We start from the raw sequence: 16,144 nt of genomic DNA, 5'->3' as shown, positions 1-16,144 counted from the left end.
AGAGCCAGGGCTTTTCACTTGTACCTCTGAGATTATGAGAAACTACACCAGAGATAAATGTTTTGCACAAATTCTAATCCACAACACATAGATTCAAGAGTAAAGGGGAGTGTCTTGTCTTTGGGAGTTACCTCAATAGAGATTCATTTAGGACAATTTCTTAAAGAAGGGGGCTGGGTGGATGCTGACTTATTAGTAAAGATATATCTTTTTAAATGAGCAGCAATGACGAGAAGGAAAAATACTGCTTTTTAATATAATTCTCTAATAATGTTACTGCCTTAAAATATGAAGACTGCATAGTGAAAAAGCACAACAATAGCACTAATCATTATACACTGTTGTAGCAAGATCTCTCTCTGACCCTAGTGGAAAATCTTGAGAGTCCTGGCACTGGGTAGGCTTATAACAGAGAAAGAACTTCAGCTGCCCTGCCTATGGAGAAGACAGAAGCCAAGTTGTTTCTACTGAGTCTGAAACAAAAGGATTTCTCTGTTATTTTCCCATTAAAAAAAAAAGAAAAAGAAAAAGAAAAGGGAACAGAAGCTTCAAGTTAAGTATCCGAGCTTTTGAGACAATTAAGCCTTGGTAAGAAACCAGGATCAGAGGCTGGCTTTTTATAGGGAACAAATCTCTGAAGTAGTTTTATGGCTGAAAGTTAATGCAAAACAGATAACCCAAGGCATTGAGATAAGGACCTTAGAATTCTTTGCTCATTGCTGTCTCTGTTGAGATGTCTACCATCTGTCCCATTCTTCTTATTCAATCTACTCATCATTCATTCATTCATTCATTCATTCAACTTGCACATACTGTGTGACACACACAATTCTAGATACAGGTTTAAAGAGAGATGAAAAAGCCTAAATCTCATGTTCCAGTAGGAGAAATCAACACAGAAGATAAAAGACTAAGTTATTTGTCATTCAAAGTTACAAAACAAAGCAATGACATTCATTTGACAAAAATTTGTTGAGTACTTACTCTGTGTAAGGCAGTGTGCTAGGCTGAGGATACAACTGTGAAAAAGAGAAGTTCACATGTCAGCAGGGAAGACACTTACTAAATAAATGATTATACAAGGAATCCTTTTATGATAAGAAATACCACAGAGCAGATGCAGAGGACACTATTAAAGCATGGGAGGAGCTGGGAGCCCTGATGTAGATGGGGGGAAGATGATTAGGAAAGCCTTCCCTAAGGAAGCAACATTCGAGATGAGATACGAAAGATGAATGAAGAGTTAATTAGGCCAAGTGTCAAGGCAGAGCTGATCAGAAAAACACTCTAAGTGGAGAAGAAGCAGCATGTTCAGAAGCTTAGAAAGGGAAAGGAGCCCAGGCAGAACCAAGATGGTGCAGCCTGTGGGTGACTTTGCTAAGGACTTCGGTTTTCAGCCTCAGGGCACTGGGAAAGCACAAAAAGATTTGAAATATAAGAGATATCATTAACTTCATGTGTTTTTGTTTGTTTTGCTCATGATTGCTTTGGCTACAGTGAGGAAAATTTTTGGAGGGACTAAGAATGTGCTAATAACTTGGGAAATTCCTGCAGTAGGACAGGTGAAAGGTGACAGCAGCTTGGACTAGAATGGTGGATGCAGATGGTGAGAACTGGAAGGATAAGAGCTGTATGGAGGAGATAAGATGCACAGGAGCTAGTGACCAAGGAGATTAGGGGTTGAGTGGGAGGGAGAGGGCAACAATCACTGCAAACATAACTGGATGGATGACTGTGGTGGCATCCCTGAGGTGGGACACCAAACAAAGGAGCCCAGGATATTTGGGGCAGGGGGTGGAAGTAGAGGAGCACATCTCAAATTGTACTTGACACACACTGTGTCTGACAGCCTGTGAGACAGCCACCTGAAGATGTCATGTAGGCAGTTGGACTGTAAGTCCATCTGTAAGTCTGGGTCATAGAGACAGGACTAGAAAATGAATCTGGAAACTGAAACTGTTAGCAAACAGGTGGTAATTGAGACTCCATAGAGAGACTTGAGAGTGGGGGAAGAGCCTAGGTGTGAGCCTGGAGGAACTTCAGCATTTAAAGGCTGGATAAAGGAAGATATGGCACTGGAGGAAGCTGAGAGGCAGAAGGGGAACCGCAAGTTGGGTTGTCACAAGTTGGCCGAGGAAGAGCATTTCAGGAGAGGACGGTCAACACTGCTGAATTTCTCTGAAAGGTTGAGTAACATGAGGACTGAAAGCCATCCACTGGATTCAGAAAAGAGGAGGTCCCCTATAAGCCAGTGAAGGTTGGCCCCAGGAAGACCGAAGCGTTGGAAGAGAGAGCAGGGGGTGGGGAAACAAACAGCAAACACACGCAACTCTCAAGAGTTTAGCTACTAAAGGGGAGTGGTTTCAGATGGAGAGGCTGGAGCATGTTGAAATGCTGATGGGGGGAATTCCTCAAGAAGGGAGAGAATGGGAGCCAGAGCCCAGGTGGAGAGGTGAGGGGAGGTCCCCTCAGCTGCTGTTAACAGGACAGAAGGAAGCATGGACACATGGAGGTGCTGTGTACTTCCATGCACCATGCAGAAAGCATCTGCTGGGAGGGAGGGCTGGTGATGTCAGAGGAAAAGTTTTAAAACAGAGGTTATGAAGAGTTTGAGTACAAGGTGATCAGAGAAACGTGAGATTTCTGAGCCCTACAAAGGTCTCTGTTGACACTGGTGATCACTTTCTTCTGTTGCACCTTTTCCTCGGGTGAGGCTTGACTGCCTGCCACAGGCACAGAGAAAGTGAGTGCTCAGTTTATCCAGGGTTGTGATTTCTCTCAAGAGTACAGTGAAACATAGAGGCATATAAAATATGGGGTACTGCCAGGAGGAGTGGGACTAGTGGCTTCCAGGTTGGACTGGATCAGGCTGGTGGCCAGGAACAATGACCAGGATAGGTAGGTGGGTGAGCAAGGCGGGATCACTATGGAGACAGGAGACTGTGGGGAGCTCAGTGGGTTGGCCAAACAGGCAGTGTCTCTGGTTTGAGTGTGTCATTATAATCATTGATTTCTAGGATTCTAGGATTTCTGTGATTCACATAGAGGAATTTCGCTCAATGCCAAGGTCCAGGGTGTGACTCTGGGAGCAGCTGTGGGGGAATGGAGAGGAAACATTTCCCAGTTAGAGAGGCAGGGTGTTGGAGGAGCCAGCCATACTGATGCTCAAGTAATCCAAGATGATGGCAGGACTGGGGTAGAGAACGTCTATAACCTGGTGCCAAAGCCCTCAAGGAATGAAAGTGGAAGTGACAGCAACCAAACAGAGGAAAGGTCAGTATCTCTAAATGGCACAACTCTTAGAGAAGGAGCAGGGAAGCAGACTTGGTTTCTGTGAAAGTTATTTCCTTTAAAGATTTTATTTATTTATTTATTTATTTATTTATTTATTTATTTATTTATGAGAGCAAGCAGGAGTGTGAGCATAAGGAGGGGGGAGGGGTAGAGGGAGAAGGAGAAGCAGACTCCCTGCTGAGCAGAGAGCCTGATGTGGGGTTCTATCCAAGGACCCTGAGATCATGACCTCAGCCAAAGGCAAATGCTTAACCGGTTGAGCCACCCAGGTGCCCTATTTGTCTGTTTAAATAGGAGGATGAGAGAAGGGAGTTCTAAAATAAGAGGAAATGAAATGATGCTTACCTGTGTCCTGACTTGGAGTGCTCAGGAGTGTGAAAAGAAGTGTGAGAGGGGTTAACAAGAAAGTCAACTCAAGGTGAGAGTTATAGATGTTAATAGACGGAGCTGGAGAGAATATTCTGGAAGAGACTGAAGATATTAGGGAAGGTTGTTTTTCCTGTAACCCAAGTGGAAGTGAATGGGGCCAGGAATGGAAGGCTGGGTCAGGGGTAAGAATGTACAGACATAAAGTCTGATAGATGCAAACAGCCTCAACCCTCTGATAAATCCTATTCATCTCAAGTCTGACTCAAGTCTTAGCCCTGGAATAAAGCCCTTCATAGCTACTCTCATTCATACTTCCCTCCATTTCCCAAAATGTTTTCCATTCTGAAAGTCAGAATCACACCCCAAAAGAAAGACAGTGGAAAAGGCCATTCTTTAGCATTTGTGTTAGGAAGCATCCTCTTTAACTACCAGAGGCCTGGCAGGACATAAAATTGTAATTAGGAGAAAGTAACCTGTTGCTCATCTAAAAAGAAGGTCTAGAGAATTGGAAAAAAAAGGATTCCTTTTTTTTTTTCTTTTTAACTATCAAAAAAAAAAAAAAAAAAGAATGCTTTTGGGTTCAAGTACAAGCAAGAGCTCCACTTGTTAAGCCATGGGTTAATACTGTTGCAGGTAATGACCAGCCATGTAGCCATAAGCAAGTTACTCAACTTCTCAGAACCTCAATTTATTAATCTGTAAGTGGGCTCATAATATCAATTCTACAAGGTCATCAGAAGGTCACATTAAATCATTTGTGTATTCATTCAACATATTTACTGTGTGCCTTACTACATGCCAGGCATTGTGCCAGTAGCTGAGCTATGGCAGTGCACAACATAGGCATCATCCTTGCTTTCCTGAAGCCTGCAGATCAGAGGGAGAGACATGACATAAATAATATCACAGTAATTGCCAGTGTCATAATCCAGGGCGCCAGGCACCAAGCTCCGTGCCCGGTTCAGAATGCACACCCCTCACACACATTAAGTTAGTTCCCTCACTTTATTAACTTCTCCCCAAGGGATGTAACACATGCTGTTTGTGAGTACATGCCAGTTCCTTCTTTTAGAGGTATTCTGGGGCTCTCACCGTAACCGGGTACCAGGTCAGGCCCTCCCAGACACAGATGGGGCACTGACGAGACCCCTGCAAGGGGTCATTCCTGTTCTCTCCAGGCTCCAAAGTCAAAGGAGCCTCGAGAAAACGACCACATCAAGTCACATAGCTCAATCTCCAAAAACCTTTGGCTTCCTAGAACAGAAAGGGCAAAGGCATCAACCAGTGGGGTTAGGCCTGATGCCAGGCCTTGGGTGTTGAGGGTGAAAATGGCAGCCTCAGAGGGGCCTGGGAATGCTGCTACAGCCCTCTCCCTAGCTCATTGGTCCATTAGAATATGAAGGGTGGGGGAGGGCCCTTTACTAATGGGCTCAAGCCATTTCTGGTGAAAGAAAGTCCCGGTTTCCCTCACGTTTACTCAGGAGTGACCATGTGATGAAAGATCTCTGGGCACAAAGGCTTCCTTAACTCCCTCATGCCCTAGGACAAAAGAATCAGGCCAAGGCACTGACCCTGCTCTCTGTGAGGTGGCAGCTGTGCATCCTGAGCCGCTGGAGAGAGATTTTCTCTTCTGCCCTCCCTCATCAACCAGAACCTGCTCTGTGCGCTGGGCATCCTCAAATCTGGGGAGGCCACCCTAGGGGTGGAGGGTAGAGGCCGCCTGGGGTGGAGGAGGCTGCCCGAGGGGGAGGCCACCTGAGGGGGAGACCTGGGAAGGCACACAGCCTCCTAATAGGAAAGCTCTCTCTTTTATTCCTTTAACAGCAAGTGGTAGGGAATAAATCTCACTGGCTTGGGAATTCCAGCCACTTTATTTCGGACACTGACTGGAGACTCATATGCTCTCTCCTTTCTCGGTGCTGACCTCACCGTCACCTGCACGGCCCTGGAGCTTTAAAAATATCTGTCAGATTTACTGCAAATGTTTGTTTAAAGTGTGACTCCCCATTTAGACTCATAGGTTTCCTTATGGCAGGTACTGTGTCGTTCTTATTTTTACCTTAGCGCTTGGGAGCTAAGAAATGTTTGGGGGTAGGGGGAGAGGGAGAATGAATGAATGAATGAATGAATGAATGAATGAATGAATATACATGAATGAATGAACAAATATAGGTCTTCAGGATTGGACAACTAGATGAAGAGATGCCAATCTGGACTTTAGGGACTCTGCTGGGTCTTCAGGGTTTCCCTAGGGGTGCTAAGCAGGGAGTGTCATGGGAATGGGGGTGTGTCCTGCTTCCTCTACTACAGCTTAACCCAACTTTTATGATATTCACTGGGCTTCCTTACTCGAGATTTTGTTTAAAAGAAGGTTCTGTGGCAAAGCGAAGTGTCTGGAAAGATACTGGGCTAGATTATTTTATTTCCCTTAGGTCCCTTCTGGGTTTGCTGTTTTCCATGGTGGGCAAGCACCTGCACCTCCTGCTTCTGACCATACTGTGAGAATATTTTTCTGCGTCTTAGTTCTGGAAGGCCACAGGATGAATGGCATGAGTAAGGGAATTCACCTGTCAAGTAGCCACGGTGTGTTCTGCTTGGGCCAGAGCTCCAGCAACTAAGCCGCTGCCCCCTGTCCTCCACATGCCCTGTTCTTACGAGTGTGCTGTCCCATCATAGTGACAGCGTGAGGGACTACAGCACTTCTGTGGCCTGTCCCAAACTGGGAGGGGCTCGGCCCACACAGGATTGCATTGCTGCTGCAGGCAGAATGGTCACGAACGCTATCGAAGAAGAGCTCATCATTCAAGTTTGAAGAGGATACCATGGGCTGGCAACCTCACAGGACACATCAACACCGTTACGGAGAGACTCCTGTGACTTTACCTCTTTACTCACCTAGAGCCTGTCTAGTAAGCACGTTCTGTGCCTGGGGCTGTGTGGGGCAGTGGGATATAGAGATGAATTAGAGAAAGTCCATTTGGTTAAGAAGCTCACATCCCAGTGATGGATACAAAGAAAAGGAAACCGTTCAAGATGTTAAGCACACAGAGGAATGTGTCAAGCACTCTGGGGACAGAGAGGAGGGAGAGAATGATTCTTCTTGAGGGCTGGGGTGAGCAGTGGGAAAAGCTTCACAGAAAAGTCACATTTAAATTAGACATTAACTTTGGACATGCCTTCAAGCCTAGAGGCAGGAGAGGAAAAGGTGGGCAGGCTTTATTAGGGAGGAAGGAGAAGACATCTGGGGAGCTGGATCATACTGGGGTGATCCAGTATGGGGGGAAGGGCTGAAGGGCAGTGGTATGTCAGGCAGCTGGATCCAGGGTCAGGTCTGATCAGATTGAAATGCAGGCCTGAGCCTGCAAGCTTTGCTAATTATAGTTCTCTGGAGGCCGCAGGGAGCTCCTAACAGGTTTTAAAGCACTGTCTTCATGTGCCATGCTAAGGAATGCTAATTATCCTGTAGGCAACGGGGAAGGCCCTCAAGCACAAGCACTGAGCACGCAGGTACTGATCCAGTCTTCACACTGAAGAGCCCTCTGGCAGCCGATTGGCGGAGCCTGAAGGCTATAAGGCTGCGATGGGCCCCGCCCCACTGCCCAGGTGAAGGAGGAAGATGCTCTACACCAGCGCAGGGCAGAGGACAGAGTGGAAGAAAAGGGATAGTTTCAAGGTACATTTCAGAGGGAGAGAAAGCATGATATGATGCCTTCTTGTGTACTGAGTTATTTGGGAAAGGTAGAAAACATGCAGGCCTTGGATGTTTGTTTCAAGCCAGGGAAACTGAGGCCAGTCGCCATTTCTATTTTTCAGCACTGCTTAAGTATCTGTGCTGGAGTCTTTACCGTCTGCTTGACACTCTTCCTTTCCTGGGCCTGATTAGCCATCCCAGCATTGGAGGAGTTACTGATATCAGCCTTCATGGTTTAGAATGTGGCAAGTGACTGATCAGTTGTTCTATTCTGATTCTCTACAGAGATCCTATTATAGGGTGAATTGTATCCCCTCCCCACCCCCCAAAATTCATGTGCTGCAGTCCTAACCCTTAGTTCTGTAGAGCGCGATTGTATCTGGAGCAGGGGCTTTTTAAAAGAGGTAATTAAGTTAAAATTGGATTGTTCCAGTGGATCCTAATCCATTATGACTGGTGTCCTTAAAGAAGAAGAGATTAGGACACAGACAATACAGACAGAGGGAAGACCATGTGAAGACACAGGGAGAACACAGCCAGGTACAACCCAAAGAAAGAGGCCTTGGAAGAACCCCAAATTGCTAACACCTTGATCTTGGACTTCTAACCTTCAGAACTGTAAGAAAATTAATTTCTGTTGTTTAAGCCACACAGTCTGGTATTCTGTTATGATGTCCCAGCAAAGTAATACACCTGTGGACAAAATCTCACCTACAGTCCAAGTCTACCTGAAATCAGAATAAGCAAGGGCTGGGAACTGGGGCCATGCTCCTTCCTTTTATTTCTCCGGTTAGTCCAGCTTCTCCACTGGCCTGTTTTGCTATTGTAGTCACAGCACCATGACCACAGATAGGCAGGTAAGTCCAAAGAGTTCAATCACTGTAACAAGAATGCCACTGGGTTGTTACCAGCCGTGGACTGGTTCTTTTTTCTAGAGTCCCCCAGTTGGTTCACCAAACTGACAATAACCTAACTCTCAGCACATGCTTAGAGCCAGTTTCATAGGCACTGAGAGGGAGAATGTTCCGTATATACCACAATAACTATTGAGTTTTGTTGAAAAAAATACCACTTGGAAGAACAATATAAACAGAATCCACCTTTAAGAGGCAAAGGCTATCAGAGAGGTCAAGGAACACTTCCCTAGCTGTGGTGACTTCCCTAAATCCAAGGAGAAGAAGTGTGAGGCCTCTGGCCTTAAGTGGAGAAATATAGGGCATCTCATTGTAACCAATAGGAAGCCATGGTTTTCATAGACAATTGCTGGATGTAGCTAGCATCTCTGCATCTGAGATAAGCAATTTATCTAAGGATTGTTACTGAAACAAGCAACAAAGGAGCATTTTCACCCAATTCCTATCCAGATTTTGAGATGTTGAGTTTTCTTTGTTTCTGGCTAGAAACCACAAAAAGGGTTAGAATGATGCCATCTGGAACATCCATAGAAATCCTCAAATTCAGCGAGACCTGCAGAACAAACTGCCTGGTCACTCTTCTAGAAAGAGAGCCAGTTGAGGTGGAAGAGCCCAGAACTTTGGAGTCAAGGACAGCTGGTTTGAATCCTGGCTCCACTGGTCACTAAGTATGTGACTTCAGGCGATTTATTTACCGGTCCATTAGCCTCTGCTTCCTCATCTAAAAGCTGACACAGACCCCTTTGCACAGGGTTATGAGGAGGATTCAGTGTGACCATGTATGAAAAGATAACAAAGAAGTGACATGGAGGTGATGTCTGTGGACCAGGCTCACTGCCGGGAAGATGACTCACTTCTGCATACCTATGCTGCAGTGCCCCGTCACCCTGGTAAATTAATGCAGCGGACCAGCAATTCCTCAAGCTTTCTACTCACATGGCAAAAGTTAGCAGGTACCTGCAAAATGCCGGCCTTGTACCACACCAAACAGACAGGGTCCCCCTCTGGGAACTGACAATGTCATTCCCAACCAGTTGGGAATTTTACCACCCATCACAAAAGGATCTTAGGATGCGCTGGACCGCTTTCTCAAAAGGTCCACAGGAGTCAAAAGAGTAACAACAATTATCATCACCTACTTTGGTCTTATGCTTAATATTTTGTGAGACATGCAGACAAGTTTCACATACATTACATTAGCTACCCAAAGTCTCTGGAACATGAACCAGCGAGTTGGCTGAGCGGGGCCACAAGCCTGATCTCCATCTAACTCTGAGTTCAATGGGTATTTAACATGTATCTTTTCCCTAAATCCAAAGGTAATATGTGCTTATTATACACTAAAAAGTTAAGAAAAATTAAATAAAAATTACACCTAATCTCATCACTCAGAGATAAACACTGAATTGTTTAGTCTGTTTTCTTCTAATATCTTTTCTTTTCTTTTTTTTTTTTAAGATTGTATTTATTTATTCATGAGAGACACACAGAGAGGCAGAGACACAGGCAGAGGGAGAAGCAGGCTCCATGCGGGGACCATGATGTGGGACTCGATCCCAGGACTGAGATCATGCCCTGAGCTAAAGGCAGACGCTCAACCACTGAGCCACCCAGGTGCCCCTCTTCTAATATCTTTTCTATGTTTAAGAAAAAAACTTGTTTAAACAAAGTTGAGATCATACTATATAAAAAATTTCCAAATCCGTTTTTCACTTAAAATTATATAATAATTTTATATAATTATTACTAAATATACTAAAACTTCAACTTAAAGCATTTTTAAAAATCTGAAAAACACTCCAACTGATTATCTAATAATTCCTATTTTGTATAATTGTTTCTCAGTTTTCATGATTATAAATTATGCTGTGATGAGCACATAATTAATTCGCATTTGTTTTTTTTCTTATTTATTTGATTTGATTTTTTTTTCTGACTGCTTTTTAGACTAAACTACTATAGGCCTTTAGAGACTGATAACTCTTATTCATTCATTCAACAAATATTTAATGAGTATCTGCTAGGTGCTGGACAACATTTTAAATTGGTAATACAGTAGTAAGCAATAATTAAAAAATTCAAAACTGACAAAATATCCTTGTCTTCATGAAACTTATATTCTAGGGAAGACTGAGTGGCTCAGCAGTTGAGCATCTGCCTTTGGCTCAAGTCCCACATCGGGCTCCTTGCAGGGAGCCTGCTTCTCCCTCTGCCTGGGTCTCTGCCTCTCTGCGTGTCTCTCATGAATAAATAAATTAAATCTTAAAAAAAAAAAAAAAAGAAAGAAAGAAAGAAACTTACATTCTAAAGAAGTCAAGCAACTTTAAGACTCTTTAGGAATATTGCCAAATCAGCATATAAGTAGCCATCCTATTGCATTTTTACCAGCACTGAGTTTAAATTTTTTGACAATTTCATTACAGCTAATGGCAGTGTTGCATTCTTTAAGGACTTCCCCACTTTCCTCTCTGCCCTCATGCATTTGCCAACTCCACAAAATATAAGTAGATTAAAGAGATATTTAGATTCCCAACCAAATGGCAAGTCTCAAAGTCATTGTTTTTCCTCCAGTGAGTAAACAATCCCAGCCCCAGATCAAGGATGGCAACAGTGAAACCACTTCCTATATTTTGCAAGGTAGCCCTTGATGGTAGCAGGGAATGATGATAACAACTATGTCCTGTTAGGGCTTGATATGTCTGAGAGCTGAGTCAGCATCAAGTTTCTCCAGCCAAATGCCAGGTCTCCTTGGGGGACCAGGCAGGACAAGACAGGTGAGATCTCTGCAGAGCAGGCCTGAGATCAGAGTCAGATCAGTTCTTTCACTGAAGCACTTGGTAAGCGATACAGCACTGAATGGTAGAAGGGAGATCTGGGGGGATGTTGAAGACTTTGATAGGCTCTTATAATACGTATGGAAATATATTTTTTGAAAATAGTGAATAAAATAAAAATAAGGAAAATGAAAATATTAGATATAATATTTTGGAAGTGTTTTATCATATCTTAGAAATTTTCAGAATGTTCTTTTTACAATAAATACATATATAGTGGTTACAGTGTATCAGGCACTGATTTGAGAACTTTTACCCATATAATCATCAAACCTGCTTATGTTATAGATATTACCATCCTCATTTGGCGGATGAAAAAACAATTTAGGTCAGGAGGGGTTTACTGAGTATCTTCTATGAATGAGGCATTGTGCTGGCCCAGGGTTACAAAGCTTATGAGTGGGAGGCTCAGAGCCTGGATCTGGCTCAAGATCTGTCTGAATCCAGGCTCTCACTCTTTCTACTATGTCTTGCATAAGGGAAAAATGTTGTCTTGTTTGGGTTGATGTCTAAGAGGCGATGCTGGCTCAGGGCACAGTGCTCTTGGAACAAAATGCCAGAGCTAGAAGAATAGCAGCTCTCAGCTGTGCTGTGCTTTGGGAGGGCAGCTATGCTATGAGGTTCATATGGAGGAGACCCCCCCCACCAAGCCCTCCAAGTCCCCAGTCACTTTAATACAGTCCAGGTGATTCAGAATTTATCTTCTTGGTTCAGAATCCTCTACGCAATAAACAACAATCTCTAGGAATTCCAAGAAGTGTTGTTACAATCCTAGGCCTTGGCATTAAAATCAGTTGAACCTTCAGTTATTGAAAATTCTCTTATATTTTTCCCCTGACAACTTGCACTGTACCTCAGACTGCTTTGATAGCTCCCTTAATGGTTGCCTTCATATTTCAAAACCTATGAAATTACATATTTGAAGGGATTATTCTTTTTTTTTCCTATGGAAAGCACACACACCCCATAATGCCTTAATAATGGTAACCAGATGGATTGAGGGGTCTTTGACAAGGGGTTTCTTCAGCTAATTTGAGAACATACTGAATTTCAGCTTTTCTGACTAGTGCAAAAATGAACAGAATGTAAAGTGCCCTATAAATTTCCTACTTGTGCAATTTTAATACTTTCATCATAGTCAGATGAAATATATTTAAAGCCAACTCTCCCCCTTCTCCATCTGTGAAAGTACAGGTTTTGATTTTTACTCAGTAAAGTCCAAGAAAATGTTTAACCAGAGGACTGGATACTCCAAAGTAGTTCTCACTCCAAATTCAGCCCGTGACACGTCTGGTCAGTGTATAAGCTCTGGCCACCTTTATCACTCTCAGAAGAGTCCAAGAGACTTTCAGGAGCTTTCTTATCTACACACAGAATCATAAAATATCAGTCAGAGGGGACCTTAATGATCATCTGGTCTACCTCTCTCCTGTTGTAACTGAGGGAATAGGTTTTAGGAAGGTTCTGGACTTGGCTAAGGTCACATTGCACAGTAAGTGGCAGAGTGTAGACTTCAACCACATTCTACATGTAATGTTCATTTGTTATGTCACTTTGCCTCTCTCTTCTGCTTTCCTTTTCTGTACTTTCTCTCCTTTTCTTGTTATGCTTTCCATTTCCCCTGTCAGAACCAGGTCTTGGATGATGATGAGGTGGGCCAAACCAGAGTGGATTGGGCTGTGAAGAACAGCCACAGCAAGGTGCAACAGGCAACAGAAGAAAGGTTCTGGCAACAGGCAGCTAAAAAAGTTTGGGTGACAGGTCCAGCATAAGGTAGAGGCTCTGTGATAGATGGTCTGTGTAATGCTGGGAATTCGACATTAGACAATACACATAAATGTATAAGTACATTAGATAAGCAGCAAGTAGCAGGGATCCAGAGTCATGAATTGCCTTTCAGTGATACGGACTTGCATTCATAAGACCCGAGGTATGGTACCAAGGCAGGAATGCAACCGCAGGGGTTCTAGTACTGGCAACTGGAACCAGAATCTGGAATTCCGTATCCAGGAACATGTTTACAAGATCAGGTCAGAACCAGCAGTGAACTGCTGCCCAGAGTTCTTAGACTCTTCCAAACCAGTGTAGTAGAAACAGTTAGTAGCTGATCAAACAGGCCATGTACCTTCACAAATCTAGCCTCCTTGGTAGCTGGACTGGGACCATAGACTATTTCTGGCCAAAAGACTGTGAGGGGAAGTAGAGACAATGGAAACCACACATCTTGTTGCTGGAGAGGGGGAGGCCCACTGGACACCTATTGAGCACAGGCTTATTGTGGCTCCTTGTCTACCCATTCAACTCTGTGAAGTATGGGTGGACACAGCAATTGGTGGACCTTCCAACATAAGGATGTAATGTCTACCTGGGAAATACCTTGGAGCAAGAGAGTCTGCCTTGCTGCAAAGGCACAGTCTCCTAGAAGAAAAAAGAGCAAAGAAGTTTCCCCTCATAAAACCAATGTTCTCTGCACATTTTAACTTCTTGTGTTGTTGAGAAACAATGGAGAACTCAATAAAAGTAGGGAGTTTGTATATGATATAAATATAAACATATACAAATATATCAAAACCACATAATGTAAATTGACTTACGTGGATGTAAGTAGATTTTCATAGGTATAGATTTACATCTCCTAACTCATTTAATCCTCTCAACAATTAAATGAGGCAGGTGCAATTATTTTTCCCATTTTATAGATTTGGAAACTGTGGCACAATTTCTGTAAGTCATCTGGGAGACAGTTAACCCTTGAGTAGAAAATCCATTATGTTAGAGGAAGCTAAGGCCATGCGGCAGTGAGGCCCTCACTTCAACCGGTGACTAGCACTGCGCCCAGCAGTATCTGTTCAGCACTTGCTTCCCGCAGCCTCCTTCTCGGGACTTGCCTGCATCTACTCCACCCTTAACCTGCTCCACGATGAGGTGATGGTCACAGAGCATAAGAGCACTGCTCTCATTAAAGCAGCGGGTATAAATGTTGGATCTTTTGGGCCAGGCTTGTTTGCAAAGACCCTGGCCAATGTCAACATCGAGAGCCCCATCTGCAATGTGGGGGCTGGTGGACCTGCCCAAGCAGCCGGTCCTGTATCAGGAGCAGCTCCCACCACCTGTACCACGGCTGCCCCAGCAGAAGAGAAGGAGGTGGAAGCAAAGAAGACTGTCTGATGATGACATGGGCTTTGGTCTTTCTGACTAAACCTATTCTGTAACCTGTTCAATGAAAAGCTGAACTCTTAACACAAAAAGATAAAGAAAAACCAGCACATCAGAAATGACATTTTAATCATTAATAAAATTACTATTGAATATTAATACACCTATTACCATAATTTGAATGTGTATGTGTATACACATAAAGTAAGCTTCACACCCAGCATAGAGCCCAAGGTGAGGCTTGAACCCACATCCCCGAAATCAAGAGTCAGACATGTAACCAACTGAGCCACCCAGGTGCCCCGGTATTTTATATATTTTTAAAATTAAATTAACCATTAAAAATGCATTCAGTACATTCACAAGTTGTGCAACCAACACTGTTATGTAGTTTTAAACATTTTTAGCACTTCAAAAAGAAATGTCCTCACCATTAAGCAGATACTCTCCATATTCCTTTTCCTCCATCCCCCAGACCTAAGCAACCACTCGGCTATTTTCTGTTTCCATAGATCTCACTATTTTGATATATTTATTCTAGATATTTCATCTAAATGGAATTGTACAATCAGTGACCTTTTGGGTCGGCCTTCTTTCACTATAGTGCGTTTCTGAGGTTCATCCATCTTGTAGCATGGACCAGTCCTTCATTCCCTGGAATGACTGACTTATACCCATTGTAAATACAAACTAGTATTTGTTTATCCCTTCATCTACTGGTGGACATCTGTGCCCTTTCACCTTTCACTGCTATGAGGAGTGCTGCTAGGGATACTCTTACACATGCATTTGTTGGTGTGTCTGTTTTTCATTTCACATTCTCAACACCAATGTACAAAGGTTCCAGTTTCTCCATATCTTAACCGAAACACTTGTTATTTCCCAGTGTTTTTTTTCTTGTTTTGTTTTTTGTTTTTTTTTTTAGTATTACCATCTTGGTGGATGTGAAGTGGCATCCACTGTGATTTTGATATGCGTTTCTCTGATGATTAGTGATGTGGAGTATCTTTTCCTGTGCCATTGGCCATTTGTCTATCTTCTCTGAAGAAATGTCTATTCAAGTAACTCTGCTCATTTTAAAGTTATTTATATATATTCTGGATACTAGGTATATGAGTTGCAAACATTTTCTCCCATTCTGCATCTGAGTTTCTAAATCTCTTCCTCAAAGAAACTTCCTATGATATCAAAAAGTTTGTTTTAATATTTATAAATACTGTTATCTCATACCCTTGACACTATAGATGTTTGCTATGGAAAACTACATTTGTCAAAATCTGTTATCAAAATTTGTGATTAAACTTTGTAGTTTGCAGTAGGAAAAATAAACAAGTACTTACTAAGCATCTACTATGTCTCTTGCCCTCAATGTATTTTAATTTACTTTGGAGCAAAAGACTTTTACCACTGACATGGTTATAGCATACACAATCCAATCCAGTATGGTATAACATGCTTGAATGAGAGTCCAGCTTCATGGCCAGTTAAGCCCAGACAAGGTGCTTTACTTCTGCCCTTTGGTTTTACTTGTCTGTAGGACAGGGCTGGTAGTAACTGCTTTGCCTCCCTCCTAGGGCTGTTGTTAAGGATCAGATAGAGGAATGAGAATCTGCACTAAGGAATTGGAGAGCTCTGTGGGATACCCCTGACCACCCCAACTACACAGGCACACACAAGAAAGCACTTCCTAAACTTCATCCACTGTACTGATGTCGTCTTGGGCAAACCAGGTCAGATGGTGTTCTCACAGCAGTCCTGGAGTATTTTCTAAAACACGAATCTATGTTACTCCGTCGTCTAAAGCCCCATAGTGGCTCCCTCTCTTCAAAGAGAGACTTGGAGATGTGACTTTCAACTTCTCCTCTGCTTCTGATGCCCAGGGCCCC

General features: G+C 43.2%; 2 protein-coding genes across 4 annotated transcripts in view; one reads left to right on the top strand and one right to left on the bottom strand.

Moving 5' to 3' along the window:
- The window catches only part of ME3 (malic enzyme 3), a 293,266-nt gene that overhangs the window by 118,736 nt on the left and 158,386 nt on the right, over positions 1-16,144 (bottom strand). The window lies entirely within an intron of this gene.
- LOC119864957 (60S acidic ribosomal protein P1-like) lies at positions 11,840-15,514 on the top strand. The gene is made up of 2 exons (XM_038568367.1): positions 11,840-12,875; positions 13,802-15,514. The coding sequence occupies exon 2, from the start codon at positions 14,031-14,033 to the stop codon at positions 14,268-14,270; it is 240 nt and encodes a 79-aa protein (XP_038424295.1). The 5' UTR covers positions 11,840-12,875; positions 13,802-14,030; the 3' UTR covers positions 14,271-15,514.

The sequence above is a fragment of the Canis lupus genome, chromosome 21 (assembly GCF_011100685.1).
Source record: "Canis lupus familiaris isolate Mischka breed German Shepherd chromosome 21, alternate assembly UU_Cfam_GSD_1.0, whole genome shotgun sequence".
NCBI classification, from domain to species: domain Eukaryota; kingdom Metazoa; phylum Chordata; class Mammalia; order Carnivora; family Canidae; genus Canis; species Canis lupus.
The sequence above is the reverse complement of the archived record's forward strand: the minus strand, read 5'-3'. Positions and strand labels throughout refer to the sequence as shown.

Excerpts from the sequence above, each read along its gene's own strand:
- LOC119864957 (XM_038568367.1), top strand. The coding sequence starts at position 14,031 with ATGGTCACAGAGCATAAGAGCACTGCTCTCATTAAAGCAGCGGGTATA.